The 21,033-nt window shown below is 45.9% G+C and overlaps 1 protein-coding gene across 1 annotated transcript in view; it reads left to right on the forward strand.

The window, feature by feature from the left end:
- The window catches only part of LOC115087490 (disintegrin and metalloproteinase domain-containing protein 33-like), a 369,144-nt gene that overhangs the window by 276,647 nt on the left and 71,464 nt on the right, over window positions 1-21,033 (forward strand). Inside the window, 2 exon segments of the mRNA XM_029594743.1 lie at window positions 9,785-9,869; window positions 10,925-11,067. Coding sequence (XP_029450603.1) covers window positions 9,785-9,869; window positions 10,925-11,067 — 228 coding nt within the window.

The raw sequence follows: 21,033 nt of genomic DNA on the forward strand, positions 1-21,033 counted from the left end.
AATCCTTGCACATTTTCACCAGGCATTACCATTTGGATGTCCAGGCTCCAGAGGCTATGGGTTTTGGTGAGAGTGTGCACGCTTCCACCCTGTTTGGGGAAGCTTTGGTACATACCAGGAGTCTGGGCTGATCTGGCTACATACAGGGAAAGGAAAATTGGTTCTTTCCTGCTAATTTTCGTTCCTGTAGTACCACAGATCAGTCCAGAGTCCTGCCCACTGGAGGAAAGGGAGATTTAGAGAGTCTGCTCAATTTGTTATTATGATTATTCTGAAGAATGGCACAGGTTTTGTTAGTCCTACACAGGTTTTTGTGTGGGCTTGGTTATCTGTTCCACATTTCCACTTCCCACTGCTCATTCAGGGGATGTTAGTTATTGGTTTGTTTTGATTTTGGCTTGGGTACAGATCAATACTGAGGGACTGCAGGTGGCACCTCATTTTATGTAGCAATGTCAGTAAAATTTTCTCTGTCTCCATGTGCTTGTGGGGAGGCAAATCCAAGGAATCTGGACTGATCTGTGGTACTACAGGAATGAAAATTAGCAGGTAAGAACCAATTTTCATATCCCTCCCTCAGTAGAGTGCCTTGGTCCGGTACCTGGTTTTCCAGCATGGATTTAACTGTACAGAGAGAAACAGCTGAGAGGCTGGTATTTTCAGGAAGCTGAGCATGGCGGTGAAGACCTTTGCCCTCTCCCTCCACAGCTGGAGACCGACTCTGTACTTGACTGGGTCAGGCTGAGGTCAGGTAAAAAGTAAATATATTAAAAAAAAAAAAAAAAAGAAGAAAAAAGATGGGGAGTTAATTTTAGGGATTTCATTCCCCTTCTGGTTTCCGAGCTCAGACGTCAGTTCCCATCTCCAGGGAAGCTTGGGAAGTTGTGGCAGCTTGAAGGGTTGAGCAGCTTTTTGGCTAGGCCCCGCTCTCAGGCTTTGCTTAGATGCCGTATGGCCCTTTTCTACTCACAAATCTGCCATGAAACAGTGTTTGACATTGTTCGCGCTTGTGCACCCAGGTGTGCACTCAGGTGAGTTCCTACCTGGACTGCATAGTGGGCGCCTACATTTTGGGGCCAAGCTTGTTTTTGGGCACCCTGTCCAGGCTCACTTGTGCGGGTACACAGCTGGGCACACAATTGTCAGACACTTTTTGGAGCGTGCTGCTAGCGGGTGTTTATCCATGGCACCGGTATCAAAGAAGCGTAAGCACTTTACCCTTTATACTGCTTGCCATATTCAGGCATCACAGCCTGGCGTCCCCTCTAACTTGTGTCAGCGCTGCTTGGAGGCTCAGAGAGCATTGTCTCTGACTGATTTTGCTGAGCTCGGTCCTTCCCAGCATGAAGAGGGAATGGGACTGGAGGGGGAACTGCCAGAGGTTTTGCCTGGTTTTGTGGCTCCCCTAACTGGTTTGTCAGCAGGGGAAGGCAACTCAGTGGGTGTAGGACAGACGCCCCCCGCCCCCTCGGTTTTGGTATGGATCCTTTTGCCTTTTCTTGGGTGGAATTTTTTCAAGGGCTGCAGTCCATTCATTAGGCGTGGTCGGCGGCCCTGGCTAAATCTAAAAGTTTAGGATTGCAGGCTACAGATCCCCGCACGCCTGGTGCTGCAGATAAGAGTCGGAGTACATCTAGACCTGCTGAGGCTCACGCTGATAGGGACCTAAGTGGCATGGATGATGGAATGGATGATAAAGATGATCCTTACTCCCCAGGGTTGGAGCTGTAAAGAACAATGTTGCATTTCTTTCATAGAGATGAGTTGCTGGCTCTGATTTCCCAGACATTAAGGATGCTGGGGGTGCCGGGTACTGATTCCATGTCTGAGCCAAAGAAAAATCCCATTTTAATTTATTTGCGTAAAACATCATGTTTCTTCCCCATTATGGATGCTATTCAAGAACTGATTGATCTTGAATGCAGTGCCCCGGAAGTTAATTTTAAAGGGAGATGAGTCTTGGAAGTGCTGTACCCCCTTCATCAGACGGCAAGAGAGCAGTTGCGCTTTCCAAAAGTGGCTGTGCTGGTGTCTGCTGTCACCAAGCAGATGACTATCCCTGTAGAAAGGGGAGCGGCATTGAAGGATGCGCAGGATAAGAGAATTGATGCTACCTTTAAGAAGGCCTTTGAGGCGGTAGCAATAAATTTGTAGATAACCTGTTGCTACCCCCTGGTGACTCGCACTTGCTTGCTTCTCTCTCAGGAAGTCATAAGAACATAAGAAATTGCCATACTGGGTCAGACCAAGGGTCTATCAAGCCCAGCATCCTATTTCCAACAGTGGCCAATCCAGGCTACAAGTACTTGGCAAGTACCAAAACACTAAGTTGATGAATCTAGTTTGCATTCCAGGGCAATGATGGAACCGGCAGCCGCCTTTTGGCGGATGCGGGCTGAGACCTGATCCACACTTCTGCCAGAGAGGTGGCTTCGGTGCTAGTGGCCAGATGTCAGTATGAAGAATTGGTCAGCTGATACAATTTCAAAGTCTAATCTTACCAAATTGCCCTTTATAGGATCACTCTTGTTTGGGACTGAGTTGAGAAAAAATGGCCAATAAGTGGGGTGAGTCCCAAGTTCCTCGGTTATCAGAGAATAAAAAGCAGGCACCGCGCTCATTCGATGCAAGAGGTCGTGCTAGGGGTTTCAGATGCTCTCAACCCTACAAAGGAGAGGCTTCTCAGAAGGTTCAACCTTTGGGTAGGTCTCCGTCCTTTTGTCCCAGTCAGCCCAGACAGGGCACAGGCTCAAGCAGTAGTGCCTCCCGACCCCCTCAATGAAGGTATGCTGACCCACCCCCAGGAACAGGAGATGGGGGTTGCCTCTCTCTTTTATCAGAGGTGGGTCGAGATCACATTAGTCCAGTGGGTTCTGGAGGTGATAAGAGATGGCTGTGCTCTGGAGTTTCTCAGTGTTCCTTGGGACATTTTCATGGTGTCTCCCTCTAGCTCTCCGCAGAAGAGAAAGGCAGTGGAATATACTTTGTCGAGGCTCCTCAACCTGTGAGCCATGATCCCAGTGCCCATATCACAAGAAAATACAGGCCGATATTTCATTTATTTTGTTGTACCCAAGAAGGAGGTTTTCTTTCGCCCCAACATGGGTCTCTAAGGAGTCAACTGTCATTTGCAAGTGACTCATTTCCGCATGGAAATCTTATGCTTGTTGATAGTGGCACTACAGTTGGGGGAGTTTCTTATGTCTCTTGATTTGTCAGAGGCGTACCTGTATATTTCTATCTGGCTGGAGCATCAATGATTTCTGTGTTTTGCTGTTTGGGGTGACATTAACAGTTCTGAGCACTATCCTTCAGTTTGGCCACCACACCCAGAACCTTCTCCAAGGTCATGATGGTAGTAGCGGCAGTGTGAGAAAGGATGGCATTCTGGTCCACCTGTACTTAGAATATTGGCTAATTCTGGCCAAGAGTATGAAAGAGAATCTTCAAGTTTCACACAAGGTGATCTCCTTGCTACAGGAGATAGGTTGGATGGTGAACTTGGCCAAGAACAATCTACTGCCATCCAAGACACTGACATGAAGCAAGGCAGGATGTTCCTACCAGAGAGCCACATTCAAAGACTGATGGCTCAGGTACGACTATTGACAGAAACAATACCCCGATGGTATGGCCTCACCTACAGGTGCTCGGGTTGATGGCAGCCACCCTAGAGGTGGTTCCATGGGCAAGAGCGCTTATGTGTCCTCTTCAGGCACACTACTTTCACATTGTTGTCCACAGTGTCAGGACTACTCGATAAGGCTTCACTTAACCAGTGGAGATCAGCATCCAACTGCAGTGGTGTTTGCAAGCAGATCATCCAAGAAAGGACGTTCCCTACGACCACCGGACTGGCTAGTACTCACGACTGATGCGAGCCTCCAGGGTTGGGGGACTCAGTATCAGGAGTTGACAGCGCAGGGACGCTGGAGTCCAAAAGAGTGTCTCTCTGGAGCATCAATCAGCTGAAAGCCCATGCTGTTCAGCTGGCATGCTTATGATTTGTTGACCACTTGCAGGGTCGAGTGGTCCAAATAATGTCAAACAATGTGATGACAGTGGCTTACATCAATTGCCAGGAAGGAACCAAGAGCCAGCAAGTGTCGCAGTAAATAGCCCAACTCATGGAATAAGCAGAAGTACATTTTCAGGAGATCTCATCCTCACACATTGCAGGAAAAGACAATGTAAGAGCCGACTTTCTCAGCAGATAGAGTCTGGATCCAGGAGAATGGGAATTGTCAAACAAAGCATTCCAGCTCATAGTGGGCCACTGGCACCTCCCATTTCTAGACTTGCTAGTGACATCACACAATGCAAAGGTCCCTTCCTTCTTCAGTCACAGGAGAAATCTGAAGTCTTTGAGCATCGATGCCCTCGTGCAGGAGTGGCTGGAAGACAAGCGTCTATATGCCTCTCTCCTGAGTCCATGTCAAGCAGAATGATTCGGAGGATAGAGAGACACATGGGGATGGTGCTTCTGGTGGCACCAGTTTGGCTAAGGACGCTATGATATGCAGATCTCCTAGTGGACTTTCCTTTCCAATTAGCAGCCTACAGGGATCTGCTGCGGCAGGGGCCTATTCTTCACAAAGATTTTGTCTTACAGTATGGCCTTTGAGAGGACTTGGTTGCTGAAGCACAGATACTTTGCTGCTGTGATTCTTACCTTGCTTTGAATGCAAAAGTTCTCCACTTCCGTAGCCTATGTTCGGGTTTGGCGAGTGTTTGAGGCTTGATGTGAGGAACAAGGGGTTCATCCTTGTTCGGTTAACTTCCCACTCATTATGGCTTTTTTGCAGGATGGGTTGATTAAAGGTTTGGCCCTTAATTCCTTGAAAGTGCAGGTGGCAGCTATTGCCTGTTTCCAGGGTCAGGTGAATGGTGAACCCTTGTTGGCCCATCCGGATATGGCCCGGTTCTTAAAAGGGTTGAAGCATCTTCATCCTCCCTTGTGGTTGCCAGTGCCCTGGTGGAGTCTTAATCTGGTCCTGGATTTTCTGGCGGGTCCCACCTTTCAACCATTGCATAGCCTCTCCTTGAGGTTACTTACTTTAAAGAGGGCGTTTCTTGAGGCAATTTGTTCTGTGCGTAGAGTTTCCAAACTGCAGGCCTTGACTTGTCAGCAACTGTTTCTGCAAGTGACTCCGGCGGCTGTACAGCTGTGAACTGTTCTGTCCTTTTTGCCAAAGGTGGTCTCGGGAATCAATTTCCCTGCCGACACTGGACAGGGAGAGAGATTTGGATGAATATTACCTGATATGGACCTTGGATATCAAACGGCATATCATGAGATATTTGGAGGTAAACAGGATGTCTAGTCAAACTAGGGCTCATTCCACTAGGGCTCAGGCAGTGTCATGGGCGGAGATTAGACTGTTGTCTCCCATTGAGACGTGATCCTTCTTACACACCTTTTCCAGGCATCACTGCTTGGATGTGCAGGCCCGTGAAGTCTCAGGCTTTGCGCATATGGTGTTGATCGGACCGTGGGCAGCCTCCTGCCCTGTTCAGAAGTACCTTTGGGACATCCCACTGGTGTGGATTAATCTGTCAGAATGCTAAGAAAGGCGAAATTTCTACTTACCTGATACTTTCCTTTTCTTTAATGAAGACAAGTTAATCCACCTTCCCGCCCTTGGCTGCCAGATGGTGGTGCTATTGTCCTCCTGAGTGGCTGCGTTCCCGGGCATCACTGGTCAGTGTCAGATCCAGCCCCTAAATTAGTGATATTACAAACCTTGTCTGAGCTCTGTGTTTTCCTGTTAACTGAGTGCTTGAATGGTTGTCTGTTAATAGTTATGTTCATTTATTATTTAGTTGTCCACATTTGGCTTTTGCAGAGAATATTGGCAGGCTGATGTCAGTGTAGGGATATATATACATATCTATACCGTGATGTCAGCTTTGCTTCATCTCCATCTGCTGGTAGAGGTGCATAAACCCACTGGTGTGGTTTAACCTGTCTTCATCAAAGAAAAGGAAATTAAGCAAGTAGTAATTTCTCCCTGCACCATCACCCTTTTGTGAGCTGTCAGAAAGATCTGGCACTAAAATCAGGAGCCAGACTTTCCAGCTCATAGGTGGCTGCATACATGGACAGTGTGTATTTCTGATGTGCATAGTTGCTCTGAAAAAACACAGTAAGTTCCAATGCCCCCAAATAATTGTTGGCCTCTGGATGGCAAACAGAGGAAAACTGCTGAACAGCAGCTATTGTAAAAGCAGATATCTGACAAAAGAAAGGTTAAAAAAATATATACAGGGCACATCGGGGAAAGCGCCACCACCAGTGATCCATTATGGCTAAATAGGCACGAGTTCTTCAGCTTGCAGAAGAGACAGCTGAGGAGATATGATAGAGCTTTATAAAATCATAAATCGGGTGGCACAGGTTAATGGGGAATGGTTATTTACCCTTTTCAATAGTACTAGGCATAGAGGACACTCCATGAAACTAACTGGTAGCAGATTTTAAAACAAAAAAAAAAAAGAAAGGGTTTTTTTTTTCTGTCAGCGTACAATTAAGCTGTGAAGTTTGTTGCCAGAACATATGGTCAAGGTTAATAATATAGCTGGGTTTAAAAAAAGTTGTACAAGTTTGGGGAGGACAGCTTTATCAATAATTATTATCCAGGCAGACATGGGAGTCTGAGAGTGGGCGGCAGGAAGGAGATCTTCCCTATTTTGATCTGCTGGGTAACCTGGCCACTGTCAGCCACAGGATACCGAGCTTACAGTAAATGAACCACTGGTCTGACACAGCATGGCCCTTCTTAGGGTGTTTTGCTTTCCACCCAAATAAGTAGTCACTTTTTATTCAGTTCTGGGAATTCTCTGGCTCAAATGTATCCACTCCTGAGGTAGGATTGACTCTGGGTCCAAGCACCAATGTACCTGTTTCACTCCTGTAATTTAGATATTCTTTTATCATCTGTGAAATCTACCTCTAATCAACAGTCCTGATCTGGGGCCAGTCAGCTTCCCCTACCTTTCCCCCATCCAGTGTCCCCTTCCACCATCACATGCACACTTTCATGTGTTTTTCTCCTCCCCTAGCATGATCCTCACCCCCACCCTCCATCCCCCAGCACAATCCCCTCTTTTTCTCTCTCCCTGACTCATCGCGATCTTCTCCCCCCTCCCTCCCACTGCCAGCAGTAAGAGAGCAACTCTTCTTTCATGTGTCTGCCTTTGCCAGTGTCAGGCGGGGTCCTGCACAGGGTGAAGCCAGCAGAGGAGGAGGCAGACACAGGTGAGAAATGCTGCTCCCCTCCTGCCAGAAGGAGACGGTCACACTGGGAGGAATGGGCTAGAAGATCATATCAGAGAGCACTGAAGGACAAGGTCCACCAAAGCACAGGCCAGGGGCAGTCAACTGGATTTATTTTACCCTAGGGATTTCCCTGCTAAGAATCCCTCTTCTTTAATTGTAGGTGAAAATAACCAACAACTGATTTTCTATCGCTAACCCCACTTTCAAAGTTTCCTATGCAAAAAAAATGTTACTTCTCAATCTAATTTGAGCAATTCTTGCTTTGTTCTACTTTGTACTCTAGCTTGGTGGGGGAGGGATGCGTGGTAAAATCTTTCATTTTATGGACTTTTTTTTTTTCATTTTGTTTCATTTTTGTGGGGTTTATTTTCATTTTTGTTTCGATTTTAGCACACGCTAAATGGCTTTAGTGCACACTAAAAAAAAATCTACAGGTCGATACAGTAACATTGAGTTAAAGATTCCCCGTCTGTAACGTGCTGGGAGCGCACAATACAGACGAGTAAGGCCATTCAGCAATACAGTCTCCAGTTTCACGCGTCCTTAGCGCTTCCTAAACCCTTTCCTAAACCCTTTCCGCACCCAGCATGTAAATGAACGAAAAAGCTGTATAATGAAGGAATTAGCTATTCCACTGCGATACTGTAACGGGCGCTAATATTATCTCCTCCGTAACCCGCTGTTCTGCCGCGGCCTTAACCTGCTAGTTTACCGCCTCCCCCTAGTAGGAGTTAGTGTAGTGTAGTGTAGTGTAAAAACATTGCTTACCCGCCCTGGTCCCGTCCGGTCCCCTCCTCCCGAAGCAAAAAAAAAACAAACGAAAAAGTAGCAAGGCTCGGGCCTGCTACGGTAAGTGTAAAAGTGTAAAAAACAAAAAACCTGGTGCGCTGGTACCTGTCATTTCAAATGACATTTGAAATGACAGGCACCAGGAAGTGTAAAAAAGTGTAAAAAACAAAAAACCTGTGTGTTATATAAAAAAATAAAAAAATGTTAAATACCTGTCGGAGGGCCGTGGGTCCAGGCGGCCGGTGGGCGGCGGGCAGCCATCAGCGGCATCCGGTAGTCCCTTCTCCCGATTTCGCACGGGCGGGTCGGCAGCGGGGGGGGGGGCGGGCAGCCATCAGCGGCACCCGGTAGTCCCTTCTCCCGATTTCGCACGGGCGGGTCGGCAGCGGGGGGGGGGGCGGCAGCAGGATCCGGGAGCGGCGGGTAGGCAGCAGCGGGGTCCGGGGGGCAGCGGCAGCAGGATCCAGCGTGTTCGATCGGGCAGGCAGGTAGGTGGCAAAATAAAGATGGCCGCCTGCACGGGAAAAGCGTGCAATTGGCCGCTGAAGACGTGACGTCACGACGTTTGGTGTCACGGGGTGTGACGTCACGTCTTCAGCGGCCAATTGCACGCTTTTCCCGTGCAGGCGGCCATCTTTATTTTGCCACCTACCTGCCTGCCCGATCGAACACGCTGGATCCTGCTGCCGCTGCCCCCCGGACCCCGCTGCCGCCTACCCGCCGCTCCCGGATCCTGCTGCCGCCCCCCCGCTGCCGACCCGCCCGTGCGAAATCGGGAGAAGGGACTACCGGATGCCGCTGATGGCGCCCCCCCCGCTGCCGACCCGCCCGTGCGAAATCGGGAGAAGGGACTACCGGATGCCGCTGATGGCTGCCCGCCGCCCACCGGCCGCCTGGACCCACGGCCCTCCGACAGGTATTTAACATTTTTTTATATAACACACAGGTTTTTTGTTTTTTACACTTTTTTACACTTTTTTACACTTCCTGGTGCCTGTCATTTCAAATGTCATTTGAAATGACAGGTACCAGCGCACCCAGGTTACTGTATAGGCGCTGTTACAGCGCCTATACAGTAAAATGGGTTGCGCGGGCATAACCCTTCCCTAACGCTTCACAGCCGCGGCATGCATTTGCATGCGATTAGAGGAGAGTATCGGGGAGTTAGTGAAGAGAACTGTGGGTGCGGGGAGGAAGGGTGCGCCTGACACTGCCGCACTGTTTTTACCGCGGCCTTACTGTATCGAGCCGCTAGTGAGCGGAAATGGTCTTAGTGCATGCTAAAAACCATTTAGGGAGCACCAAAATCAAAATGGAACATTTTGGGGGGTGGAGATGGGGAGGGTTCTGTCTTTTTGTTTGTAAATGACAAATCTCCAAATGCTGTTAGTGTTCTATCATTTTCAAACAGCACATCTTATCTATGCTTCCAGTCCTGGAGTGGGGTCGGGCAGCCTCAGGCATGACTGCACATGGCTGTGGGAGGTCCCGTGAAACGCAGTGGTGCACTTTTTCTGTGTTAGGAGGGATGTGAACGCTTGTCAGTGCCCTACTGCTGGCACTGATTAACTGATGTGCAGCTCAGCGCAGCAAGGCTGCAGCTAAGAAGATGATGCACCAAAATGCTCTAAAATAGTTTATTTAAAGGATCTTATTAAAAAAAACAAAACAGCAGAGTAAGGTTGACCTAAAATCTATTTTCTTTCTTCCTGATAGTGGGGTGACATTTAAAGGTACGACCATTGGAATGGCACCACTGGAGGGAATGTGCACTCCAGAGAACTCCGGAGGTGTCAGCATGGTAAGGTCACTTGGTTTATTACTCTTCTCTTACCTTTCTGGCAATTACTGATTAATGTGCCTGCATCACATTAACAGCAGTGTTTAGCAGTGCAGTGCTCTTCTGCTGGCTGGAAGCCCCTATCAAGCACAGATTACCAGTCCCCACCTAAGCAGAAATTCTGTGTGCCCTACTCTAGGCTCATGTAGGCTTTGAACTGGCCATGACACACTTAATGCTAGATTTCCTGCATGCTGTGGCATCCCATTACTGCAAGGTTACCACCAGAAGACTGCAGGTAATGAGGGACAAGGTTTCACCCCCACTGCATCTGTGCATTTATAATTTCAATTCCTCTAACAAAAGCAAACCTACCAATCCATAAATGCAATAGGGAAAATCCAAGAGGCATTTTGTAAACCTCTACTATGTGTCACTGGACTGCAGTTTGCTGAATGCCACCACATCAACATTTGTCTTTCTGTTTTAAATGATTTTTGCTCCTTTCCTCATCTGTCTTCTCTACATAGCTCATACCTGTAGTTCCAGACGATACTAAGTGGGAGGAACCACAGAAAAGCAGTATTTTGGGCTGGCGTTAAGTTTTCCGTGTTAAAACATGCATGTTGGGCGCACAGTGAATTTTTGCATGGGGGGAATAATAGCTAATAGCCTCATCTACATGCATTTGCATCTGATGAGCGGTATTAGCTTCACGCTGGTTTGGACGCGTGTTTTGGACGGGCTATTCCCTTTATTGCATCGGGAGTTAGCCTAGCACATCCAAGCGCTTGTTAACCTGTGCGCCAGGCTCAGCGCACAATATTGCATTGGCCTGATTGTGTTTTAAAGAGCAAGCCCTTAAGACAGAGGCTTAATTGTACACAGGTGCCCCATGTTTCATGAAGGGCTATTAAAGAGGAGGAAATGGTGGAAGATCAATGCCCCTAGCCTGGCAATTTAGCTGGATCAGCAGATTTAATCACCCAAACTATACTGCATTCACATTACTGCTCCTGTAATCTGACCTGCAAATGGCTAACAAGTAGTTTTGTCTTCGTTTTCTTTAATACCAGGACCACTCTGAGGTTCCGATTGGCGCGGCTGCCACCATGGCCCATGAAATTGGGCACAATTTTGGAATGAGCCACGACAACGAGGGCTGCTGTGTGGAGGCTACCCCAGAGCAAGGAGGCTGCGTCATGGCTGCAGCCACAGGGTGAGAGGAAGGGGCTGGACAGCGTCATTAGAGGCTTAAGGAGGTCAGACTGAGAGGACAAAGCATTACAGGTCATCTTCAAACACAGACTCTGAAGGGCAATACAGTAATTGCTTGTGCTTGCAGCTGAAGCAGCACTTCGACCTCACCATCCTAGAAGTCGGCTAATTAACAGTACTCCTCACTGTCCTATTGAATTAGGGTTCAGTTGTTTTATTCTGATGGAAAAGAGTTCTATTTAATAAAGAAGCTCTTTTTGCTACAGTGTTCAAAGTTGGCCTCAGGTGCTGTGCTCCTGCCAGTTGCACTCTGCTAGGGCTGTAGAAAACCAGCTCCTGGAAATGCCATCCTCCCTGCAAGGGCATAGAGCAGTGTGTGAGTTCAGGTTCTTTGGAAGAGGCATAGAGCACGCCTGGGAGCAGGTGCTTCCTGAAGGAGACTACAACAGTGCCTTGGAGCAGGTTTTTCCCGCAGTGAGGTAGAGAAGCCTCTGGGAGCAGGTTCTTCCAGCAGGGAATGTATTAATTTTTTAAAATTTAATTTGATTTGATATTTTGCTTTCCCTGTACGTACCAGAATCAGTCCAGACCGTGGATTATGTCCCCCGTCCAGCAGATGGAGTCAGACAAGGCTTCGGAGGGTGCTGGCATAAGTGTGCGTGCACCCTCTACAGGAGCTCAGTATATCTCTGACTCCAGCAGATGAGAGTAGGGGAACCTAGAGCTTCCCCTCCTTGAAGGCTATTTTTCCTTCTCTTTTCTTTCTTCTTTACTAAAGTCAACACAAAACAGATTATGGAAATTATACATGGAAAAAATACAATACATAAATAAATATAACAGCACTAGAAAATAAATAAAAAATGCAATCTTGGGATGAGCTAAGATAAAAGTTTAATTTATCCTTATTTTAGAGGGTTTCTTGGTTAAATGTTTCTGTTTTCTGTGTAGTGCTAGCCTTACCTCAGTATTTTCCTAGATATTGATATTGCTGCATTAAATTGCTGTGTGTTTGTTTAAGCAAAAAAAAAAACAAAACCCACCCCCCCCAAAAAAGGGATTTTTTTATTCAGCTTTGGGCAGGTGACTCCTAGTACATTGCAGGGGGGCAATCAAGTCTTCAGTCTGCTTTGAACTTCAAGGAGACAGCCATAACTACAGATTCTTGGGAAGAGCCAAGTAAAAAACTTAACTTAGCTAGCCAATCTGGGAAGGGTCTGTTCAAAATCAATAGCAGATAAAGTGTCCAGTGAACAGCCCTGGCCAAGTGTTAACTGTTAACTCCCTCCTACTCTGCCCCTCTACCCACCCACCCCTGGGTTTGTTTTTCTGATATAGTCTGCCTAAATACATAATTGGCAACAAGATAATTTGGAAATTTGATAATTCCTCAGGACTATCCAAAATGAGGACTATCCAGTGTAACTATTGTGGAGCTTTTATTTTGAGGGAAATCATCTGGAAACTTAGGGCTTGCCTCATTTGTTCAGAACTCTCTTCCTTGAAAAAGGAGCTGGCTGAAGTTAAAGCTGAATTAGCTGCACTAAAGAAAGTTTCACCCACTTTACAGTATTCAGGAATTAATTCCCCATTACCATGGAAAACCAAAATTAAAGGAAAAAGGGTTTTACAGTGCGCTCAGGTAGGATAAGACCTGTGACCCACAGACACCTATTCTTCACAACTGTGCAGCCCAAATGTCTACCCCCCAACTCACTCAGGGTGTTAAGGAACCCAAAAAACAACAGGATTACAATGGGCTCTGGTAGAGTAAGACCTGTGATGCAGAGACACTCTCTTTCAAGTGATACACGTACAAAACGCCTTCTCTGAATTAGATAATGAAGAAACTCTTGTGAAAGAGATTGAAGTGGTATCTGAAAAGAAAGAAGAAACCCAATGCATACAGAAATTCCATAATACAATCAATAACCAAAGGAAAAAGCTCATTGTGCTGGATGGCTCTGTCATCAGAGGCACTAATTTGGGAACTCTTTTCGAGGGAACACTACAGTTAAAAGCCTTCCAGGATCATTGGCTGGCAGAAATGCTATTCAGATAGTCAAAGCGATCAAAGAAGAAAGCAAAGACTCTAAAGTTGATATTATCATCCATCTGGGAACCAATGACCTTGCTAGAAACAGCATCCAAGAGCTACAGAAAGATTTCCAATCTCTAGCGAAGCAGTTTCGGCACATGGCAACAACCATTGACTTTTCAGAAGTTCCTATTCATGGAAAGGGGAAGGAGAGGCTAAGCATATTGATAACTTCAATGTATGGCTCAAATCCTGGTGTAAGGAACAAAGTTTTCGATATATTGGAGCTGGGGCCGTGTATGGAACAGTAAAAAAGCTCTTTGTCAAAGATTGCTTACATCTGTCTGTGGCAGGAAAAAAGGATCCTAAGAGATAAATTCAAATCCTCTGTCATAAGGCATTTAAACTAGATGCTGGGGGTGGCAGAAGGAAATTAGAATGTCACCCCCAAAATACAAATGCAATGGAAAAGAGTGAAGTGGATAACAAAAGTCAGCTAAATAAGTCACAAAAGGAGTCCAAGAAAAGCAGTAACCTGAACGAGAAAAGCTGAAAAGCTATGAGCACAAATGCTCATAGTTTGGGCAATAAAATCCCAGATCTACAAGCCCTAATGGTGGAGGCGGACTTGGACATTGTTTTTGTCATGGAGGCATGGTTCACGGAATTTCATGATTGGGATACGGCCATATTGGGCTATAACTTGTTAAGGAAGGACAGAGCAGACAGAAAAGGGGGAGGAGTGGCTCTTTATGTCAAAAACAATATCCAAGCATCTGAGCTGCAAGGAAGATGGGGCAAAGAAGAAGCACTATGGGCCGACTAAAAAAAGATGATGGGGCATCCATTTTTATTGGAGTGGTTTACAGGCCTCCAAATTAAATGGAAGAACTTGACAGAGATCTGGTTGAAGACATCCAAAAGATGGGAAAGAAGGGAGAAGTGGTGATTGTTGGAGATTGTGGGTGGCTCGTGGGAATGACAGCTACTACCTGGAGATAATACCCTTATTCAATAAACATACACACGGTTAATGCGACTCCAACATTGCTCTAAGCTTCAACGGCAAGAGGAAATGTGGAAAAAAGGATTTGCATTCACAAAAAAGCAGGGAGTAGCTTGCTTGTTACGGCGGTTACTACCCCAAACCAAATAAGCCTGATACTTCACTTTCAATGCATATCCAGCATAGCTCTCTGCTTCAACGGCAGGGGAGAAAGACTGATACTTCACGCATATCCAGCATAGCTCTCTGCTTCAAAGGCAGGGGGAATGAAGAACAACCAACAAGGACTGAATTACATAGTCTGGGTAAACAAATAAGCATGGGTGTAGCTTGCTTATTGCGGCGGTTATTACCCCTTAGGGGTGTGCATTCGTTTTCGCCGTATTGGCGATCCGCAACGTATGTTGCACTATTCGTTGTATTCATGGGGAAAGCGAAACGTATCGCGATTCCCCACGAATACAACGAATTTTTGCTGAATTGCTCGGCCACCAATTTAAACAACCCCCCCACCCCCCTGACCCTCCCAAGACTTACCAAAACTCCCTGGTGGTCCTGCGGGGGGTCCGGGAACCATACCCTGCACTCACACACCCTCGGTACCAGTATCAAAATGGCGCCGATAGCCCCTTTGACCTACTATGTCACAGGGGCTACTGGTGCCATTGGTCAGCCCCTGTCACATGGCCATCGGCGCCATCTTGTGCTCCTACCATGAGACAGGGGCTGACCAATGGCACCGGTAGCCCCTGTGACATAGTAAGGGCAAGGCTATCAGCGCCATTTTGATTCCTGGCATCCGACGTCACGAGTGCAGGAAATCGCTCCTGGACCCCCGCTGGACCCCCAGGGACTTTTGGCCAGCTTGAGGGAGCCTCATGACCCCCACAAGACTTGCCAAAAGTACAGCGGGGGTCCGGGAGCGACCTCCTGCACTCGGGCCGTATTGCCAGTATTCAAAATGGCGTCGGCGCTACCTTTGCCCTCACAAAATAGCATCGGCGCTACCTTTGCCCTCACTATATCACAGGGGCCGATCTAGGTGAGGTCTCACCAACAACTTGTACAGAAGCATTATCACCTCCTTTTTTACTACCGGTTAGGTTTCGTCCCTATGCTTCCTAGAATTCCTCTGGCTATGGCCACTGCCAGGGCTGCTGCTTCCATTAGGCAAACTAGGCACTTGCCTGCAGCACCAAGATTTTGGAGGCCACAAAATCCTGCCAGTGTGAAGTCCAGAGGGGTGCTGTACCAGACCCAATACTGCCAAAGAAGGGAGTGCTGTCCTGGTGCCACTACTGTGGGTAGGAGGGTACACTGTGCTGGAGCTGCCGCCAATAAGAAAGTTGAGGCTGGGGGTGAATGACCGAAGATTTGCCTAGAGTGCCAAATAGACTTGCACCAGCCCTGGTCACTGCTTTATCACACTGTTTCACTACCTTGAGAAAACTGGATACCATTAGCCTGAGGTCTCTCTTTGACTTAAAGCACACTAGTATTTGTCCCCATCATTGTATACTGCTCTTTTGGATTTCTGCAAGCCAAATGAATGGAGCAGTATTTTTTGGATTGAATCTTAACTGCAAAACACTTGGACCACTTCCTTGTGTGTTCCTAGATCTCTTCTCATTCCATCTACTCTCTCAGTTGTGTCCAGTCTGTTGCAGCCCTTAGCATCATCTGCAAAATGCATATCTTTCCTTCTAATCCCTTTGCAATATCGCACAAAAATGTATTGAACAAAACTAATCCCAGGACAAACTGTTGGGGTACTTACCTTTCTGTCCTCAGAGCATGGTTGCTGCCATGTTAGTCCACGTGAATGCATGAAAATGAAGGTTAATGAACAAAAAAAAAATAAAATTAGAAGTTATACTTTTTAATTGGACTAACTTAATGCATTTCTTAACTAGCTATCAGGAGCTAATAATGACTGCCAAATAATACAAGTGAATCATAAAATGCATTCCAAATGACAATAGTGTTTTGAAGGCGGGCATTAATTAAAACTCAAATGCAGCTGCATCTCACTGCATCTTGTAAACTGATGTGATTTTCACTACTAGAAAGGAAAAATGATTGCTAGTTGATAGTAGCATACAGAAGTTTTGTGGTGATATATTTGGTTTATCTTTTCCTCTCTGAATGGCCCTATATCTCCAGTACTTCTCCCCAGAAGGCATGCTCCGGTGACTTGGAATCTTATGGGCTTGAAAGCTGGAGAGTTGCACCCTCAGTACAGTTGATTGGCTGACCGGGATTACTGCAGTAATGGCAATCAACTTCCAAAGTTTGAGCTTATCACCTCTGCAGTACATCCAGGCCATGACCAGTCGTGATCCAAACCAGGCTCCTCCTCACTGAAGCACATAGTTCTGCAGTCTGAGCCACGGGGCCAGCTGTTTTATTGGTATTTTTAATTTGGCATTGGCATGACCCAACTAGTGCTCTCAAACACAAGACATGAGATATGGCACAGGGCCTTCCTCAGGAACGTGCCACTCAAAGCCAGCTGGCACGCCTAAGCTTCCACATGTCCATTCATCTTTTCTGTGGTATTTTTTCATGTCGACTATAACAGTGATACTATGGAGTTTCTGATTCCTTGACCCAACATAAGATTTTTGTTCACTGATGTGATTGTATGGTCACTTTCATAGATCCTCCCTTCAAATGTCTACATATGGTTCTAAGGAAAAGCTGATGAAAAACTGATTTTCTATACCTTAGTAACAGTAACAGTTGAGGATCAATTGCCCACCCAGTCGGTGGTCTTTCTGTCTGCTTCTCTTTCACATTGGGTAGATGAGTTTAAGGCTTACAGCCAAATTAGCCCTTACTGGTTGCATCAGAGCATGGATGTGTAAAGTGAGAGACAGTGGGGAGCGTGTAGTGTTTCCCTGATACACCCTGGTGGGAGCTGTCGTGGCAGGGCGTGTGTGGTCCACCAAGTTCATGAGCCCACTTTAACTTGCGTTCTGTTACTTCAGTTTCCTGTTAGAGGCTGGCTGGGGCTCGAGGGAAGGGATTCAGGCCCTGGGATGCGGAAGATTTTCTTGGGATCCAAGTAGAATTTTGAGAGTGAATTGGACCAAGAGGTGAACCAAAGGAAGCGGAGCCTTAATCCCATACGCTGTGTTCTGAAGAGTGGATTTTGTGGTTGGAATCAGCTTGAGCACTACCAGAGTGAGAAACCTACTTGCAGGAGGATTTTTCCTGGCAGGATATTGTTCTGGCAGCTAGCTGTGTCCTTTCTTCCTACCTGTGCTCTTGATAAAACACTAGGCATCAGGGCCTAGATGTAGTCACGCCAGCATCCATTGCAACAAGCGAGGCCATGTCTGGACTTGCGAAACCAGAAGGTCTTAAGGGGGTATACTTAGACCCAAGGAAAGATTCTGCACCAGCTCTGGACTCTTTTAGATACTAAAATCCACAACGTACAGTCAGAAATGCAGATTTTGTATAAACAGGGATACAACCCCTTCAGAAGTCAACTCTCCCAACACATTTATTTATTTGATTTATATTCCACTTTTCAGTCACTTCAAAGCGGATTACATTCAGGTACGATAAGATGGTAACTTTGAAACAGCCACGTGGGCAGCATTGTATGCGCATATGCTGTCTCATGCCAATGGACGCGGCCACTTTATAACCTATGCATGTATATGCGCACATGATATAAACTAGGCTGTACGTATGCATATGTGCCCGCAGTTTTAATGCCGGCTCTGCTGCGGAAGTGGTGGGATTTTATTAGATATGCGCGTCAACGCAATTTCCAGTTTCCCCAGTCCGTTCCCAGTTCACCCAAGTAAAGGATGGGACTTCCTAACCTCCCTCAGTTAGTATTGCCTCCCTTTTCACCTTTTAGCCCCAACCCTTAAAACCCCAGTAACTGGCCTAGTCTCTTTTTTTTTTTTTTGTTTTATTATTTAACACGCCATTTCATAGCAGAAGTAAAGCTTGCGCGTGTAAAATACTTAACGCGCACGTTTATCTTACAGACCCGGACCGCCCGTACTCCACTCCCTTTTTCGCCTTTCCCATTTGTGCGCCCGCCAGGAGATAATGCACATACCTGGGCGCTTCTTTAAAATCCACGCGGCGGCCCGAGACACTCGCACATCTCCCAGCTTTGGCGTGCGTAGGGCGTTTAAAATTCACCTGCAAGCATTTAAAGGAATGGAATGTACAGTGCCGCCCTGTGCTGCAGAACCACCCGCCCATAAAGAATATTGGCAGAGGTTTGGTATAAGCAGTAGAGGTGAAGGGAAAATAAAGGGCACGAGCGGCTTCCAAATTTGGACCAGGCCTACATTTATTTTATGGCCATTTTCAGTGTCATTTATGTTACATTTATTTTTATTTATTTTTTTGTGGGGAAGTGGAGTGGGCGGTTCTGAAATGGAGTTAAAGCACTTGGGCAGTCCTAGAGTGTGTTCAGCTTTAGGGGCCATAGACATGTCATTTCTTTTAAATGTCATGTTCCTGAACTATAAAATAAACTTAGACAGAATACAGAATTGGACTTGTTACTTAAGACATGCTCTCGTACTTAGGCTAGTTTTAGTCAGAGTGTGTGCTATGCAGAGGATTGTTAGCATTTTTATCGTAGGATGGATGTGCAGACTATGTTGAAAGGGTGAATTTCAGTTTCAGTCCCTGGAGAGTGGTATAACTAACTGAAAGGGTGATTCCTGCCAAAGCAGCAAGAGGCGGAGGAATGAGAATAGAATATATGAAGCCTGCTTCTTTCCCCCTCGTCTGCAGTGGATTTAAAAGGAGTTAGATAATGCTACTGACTTGTTTTTCTCTTTGCAAAAAATATATTATTCCACTGCAGAAAAGTGAAATGGTCTGTGAAAATGTGTTGGCGAGATGGCTGTCCGTGTGTGTGTGTCTGTCTCTCTGTCATGTCTGTCCATCAATCTTATTTGGCGAACTTTAAGACCCAGAAACGGGCGGGTTTTAGATTTTTTGTGATACCGTTTATTGGTAATTCTAGTCTGTTTTGGGTGTCTGGGAAAATGTTTGAACAGATGGAGCATTTTTTTTGTTGGTTTCCTGTTCAGTAGGAACAGTGCCTGCTTGTGAATCTGCCTGCATGGGGAAGGTTGAGAGCAAATTGTAAAAGCAGGTGAATGTGGGTAACTTTCTCCTCAGGCATGAGTTTCTGCAAGGCTCATTCTGCACTGTGGAATGCTTGGGTTTCCCCAGCAAAGCCTGTGCATAATAGGGCTCTTGTCTAAACTTAAATTAAACACACGTTTAAACTCACATAAAAAGCCTTCTTTGGAGAGAGTGATCATTTGTTGAAATTTACCATTGAATGGTGACTGTTATGTGAACCTTCTTTGGATACATCTTTTTTGGATTATTGGGCTGGTTTTAAAATTTGTTTAGTTTTTGTTAGCTTCATTGTGTGTTCAGCACGGGAGGGTATTAATGTTTATATTATGTCTTATGTTTGTATGTTGTGATGAAGATGTGATCGATATATGTCCCTGACTGGTGTCTGTTATTTGATTTATTGATTCCATGTGATACTGGGTTTTATGTTTAAGCACTTATTTCAGTTTTTGAATTAAAATGAAGGTGAAAAGGTTTGATGATAAGATTTTGTGACTCATAGCACGTTATTTTTTCTGGATTGTTTGTTTAGGCTTGGTGATTGAGCTTTATTAGCCAATTTTCTGATATCCACTGTACATCTTATATCCATTGTACATCTGATTTACTGCACAAATTCAGTAGATCTCAGAGGCCCTGGCCTTCACATTTTCCTTCAAGTTCCACATATAAAAAAAAAACCAAGAGCACCTGAAACAACATTGTTGGTAAGCTTGCAAACTCAAAATTGGGAATGAACCCAGCTACATTCAGAACTGCAGTGCTGGCCCTACGTTGTTTCAGTGCTGAGAACAATTGCCTGATATGGGAGCGCTCTGCTATACACAAAAGACTGGCAAGGTGCTTAATGAAAGCTGCTGAGTTTTTACAGGCCGCATTAAGCCTGCGCTTTGCTGGAATAGCGCTGCCAGACATTCAAAGAATTGTGACCAGCTAAACAAAGATGTGTCAAACAGAGAACGCTAGACTCTTTCTAAACTGTCACAGCATGGCAAACAAGACGCCTGAAATCATGCAGGAACTTCCTCAGGAGAAGAGAAGGTAATTAACATCACGCCTGTGACTGCTGACTAAGAAATGAGGCAAATGTGACTTGGTGATCTTGCAAAGGCAAAGTAGTACCAGCAGGCAAGCTTCTATCAAGGAGAGGATCGGCATAGCGCAACGTTGCACTCATAGAAGAGAAATGAAGCTGCTGCTGGACTGCAGCCCTGGGCGGAGATGTCAGCACCCCCACTGCTGCCCCCCCTGCCTGAGCAAAAGAGAGGAACAGCCCTCCCACTATCTGAACCAGGGCCGGAAAGAGCATAGAGGCATTAACCTAGAGGCTCTCACCCCCTCCCCAAGCGAAAGGGGAGCTATCCATATATTCATAGCAGTAGAATGACAGGGAAGGGGGTCAAACAAAGGTGCTGAAGGGTATGAAATGAAAAGGGGTGAACTGAAGAGTTTGGAGCATTCTCTTAATCATGGTCTCTGTCTATCTCACATTCTGATTGAACACATCTCTGTCTATCTCGCATCCTGATTGAACTTGGGAATATTCTGTGTTACAGTTAATAATATGCAATTTTATGCAAAATTAAATTTCAATTTACCTTACATTTAATTTAAGTTCAACATGCCATTGGCCTAATTTTAATTAAATTACGAAAATATTTAAGGATTTATTGTTATTGTTCAATGTTCTTTGTATTATGAATGTATTATATGTTATTGTTCAATGTTCTTTGTAAAAAAACCCCGATCTGACTTCCCAGACCAGGGCTATCTTTTCATTCCATGTA

Source organism: Rhinatrema bivittatum, chromosome 1 (assembly GCF_901001135.1).
Source record: "Rhinatrema bivittatum chromosome 1, aRhiBiv1.1, whole genome shotgun sequence".
NCBI classification, from domain to species: domain Eukaryota; kingdom Metazoa; phylum Chordata; class Amphibia; order Gymnophiona; family Rhinatrematidae; genus Rhinatrema; species Rhinatrema bivittatum.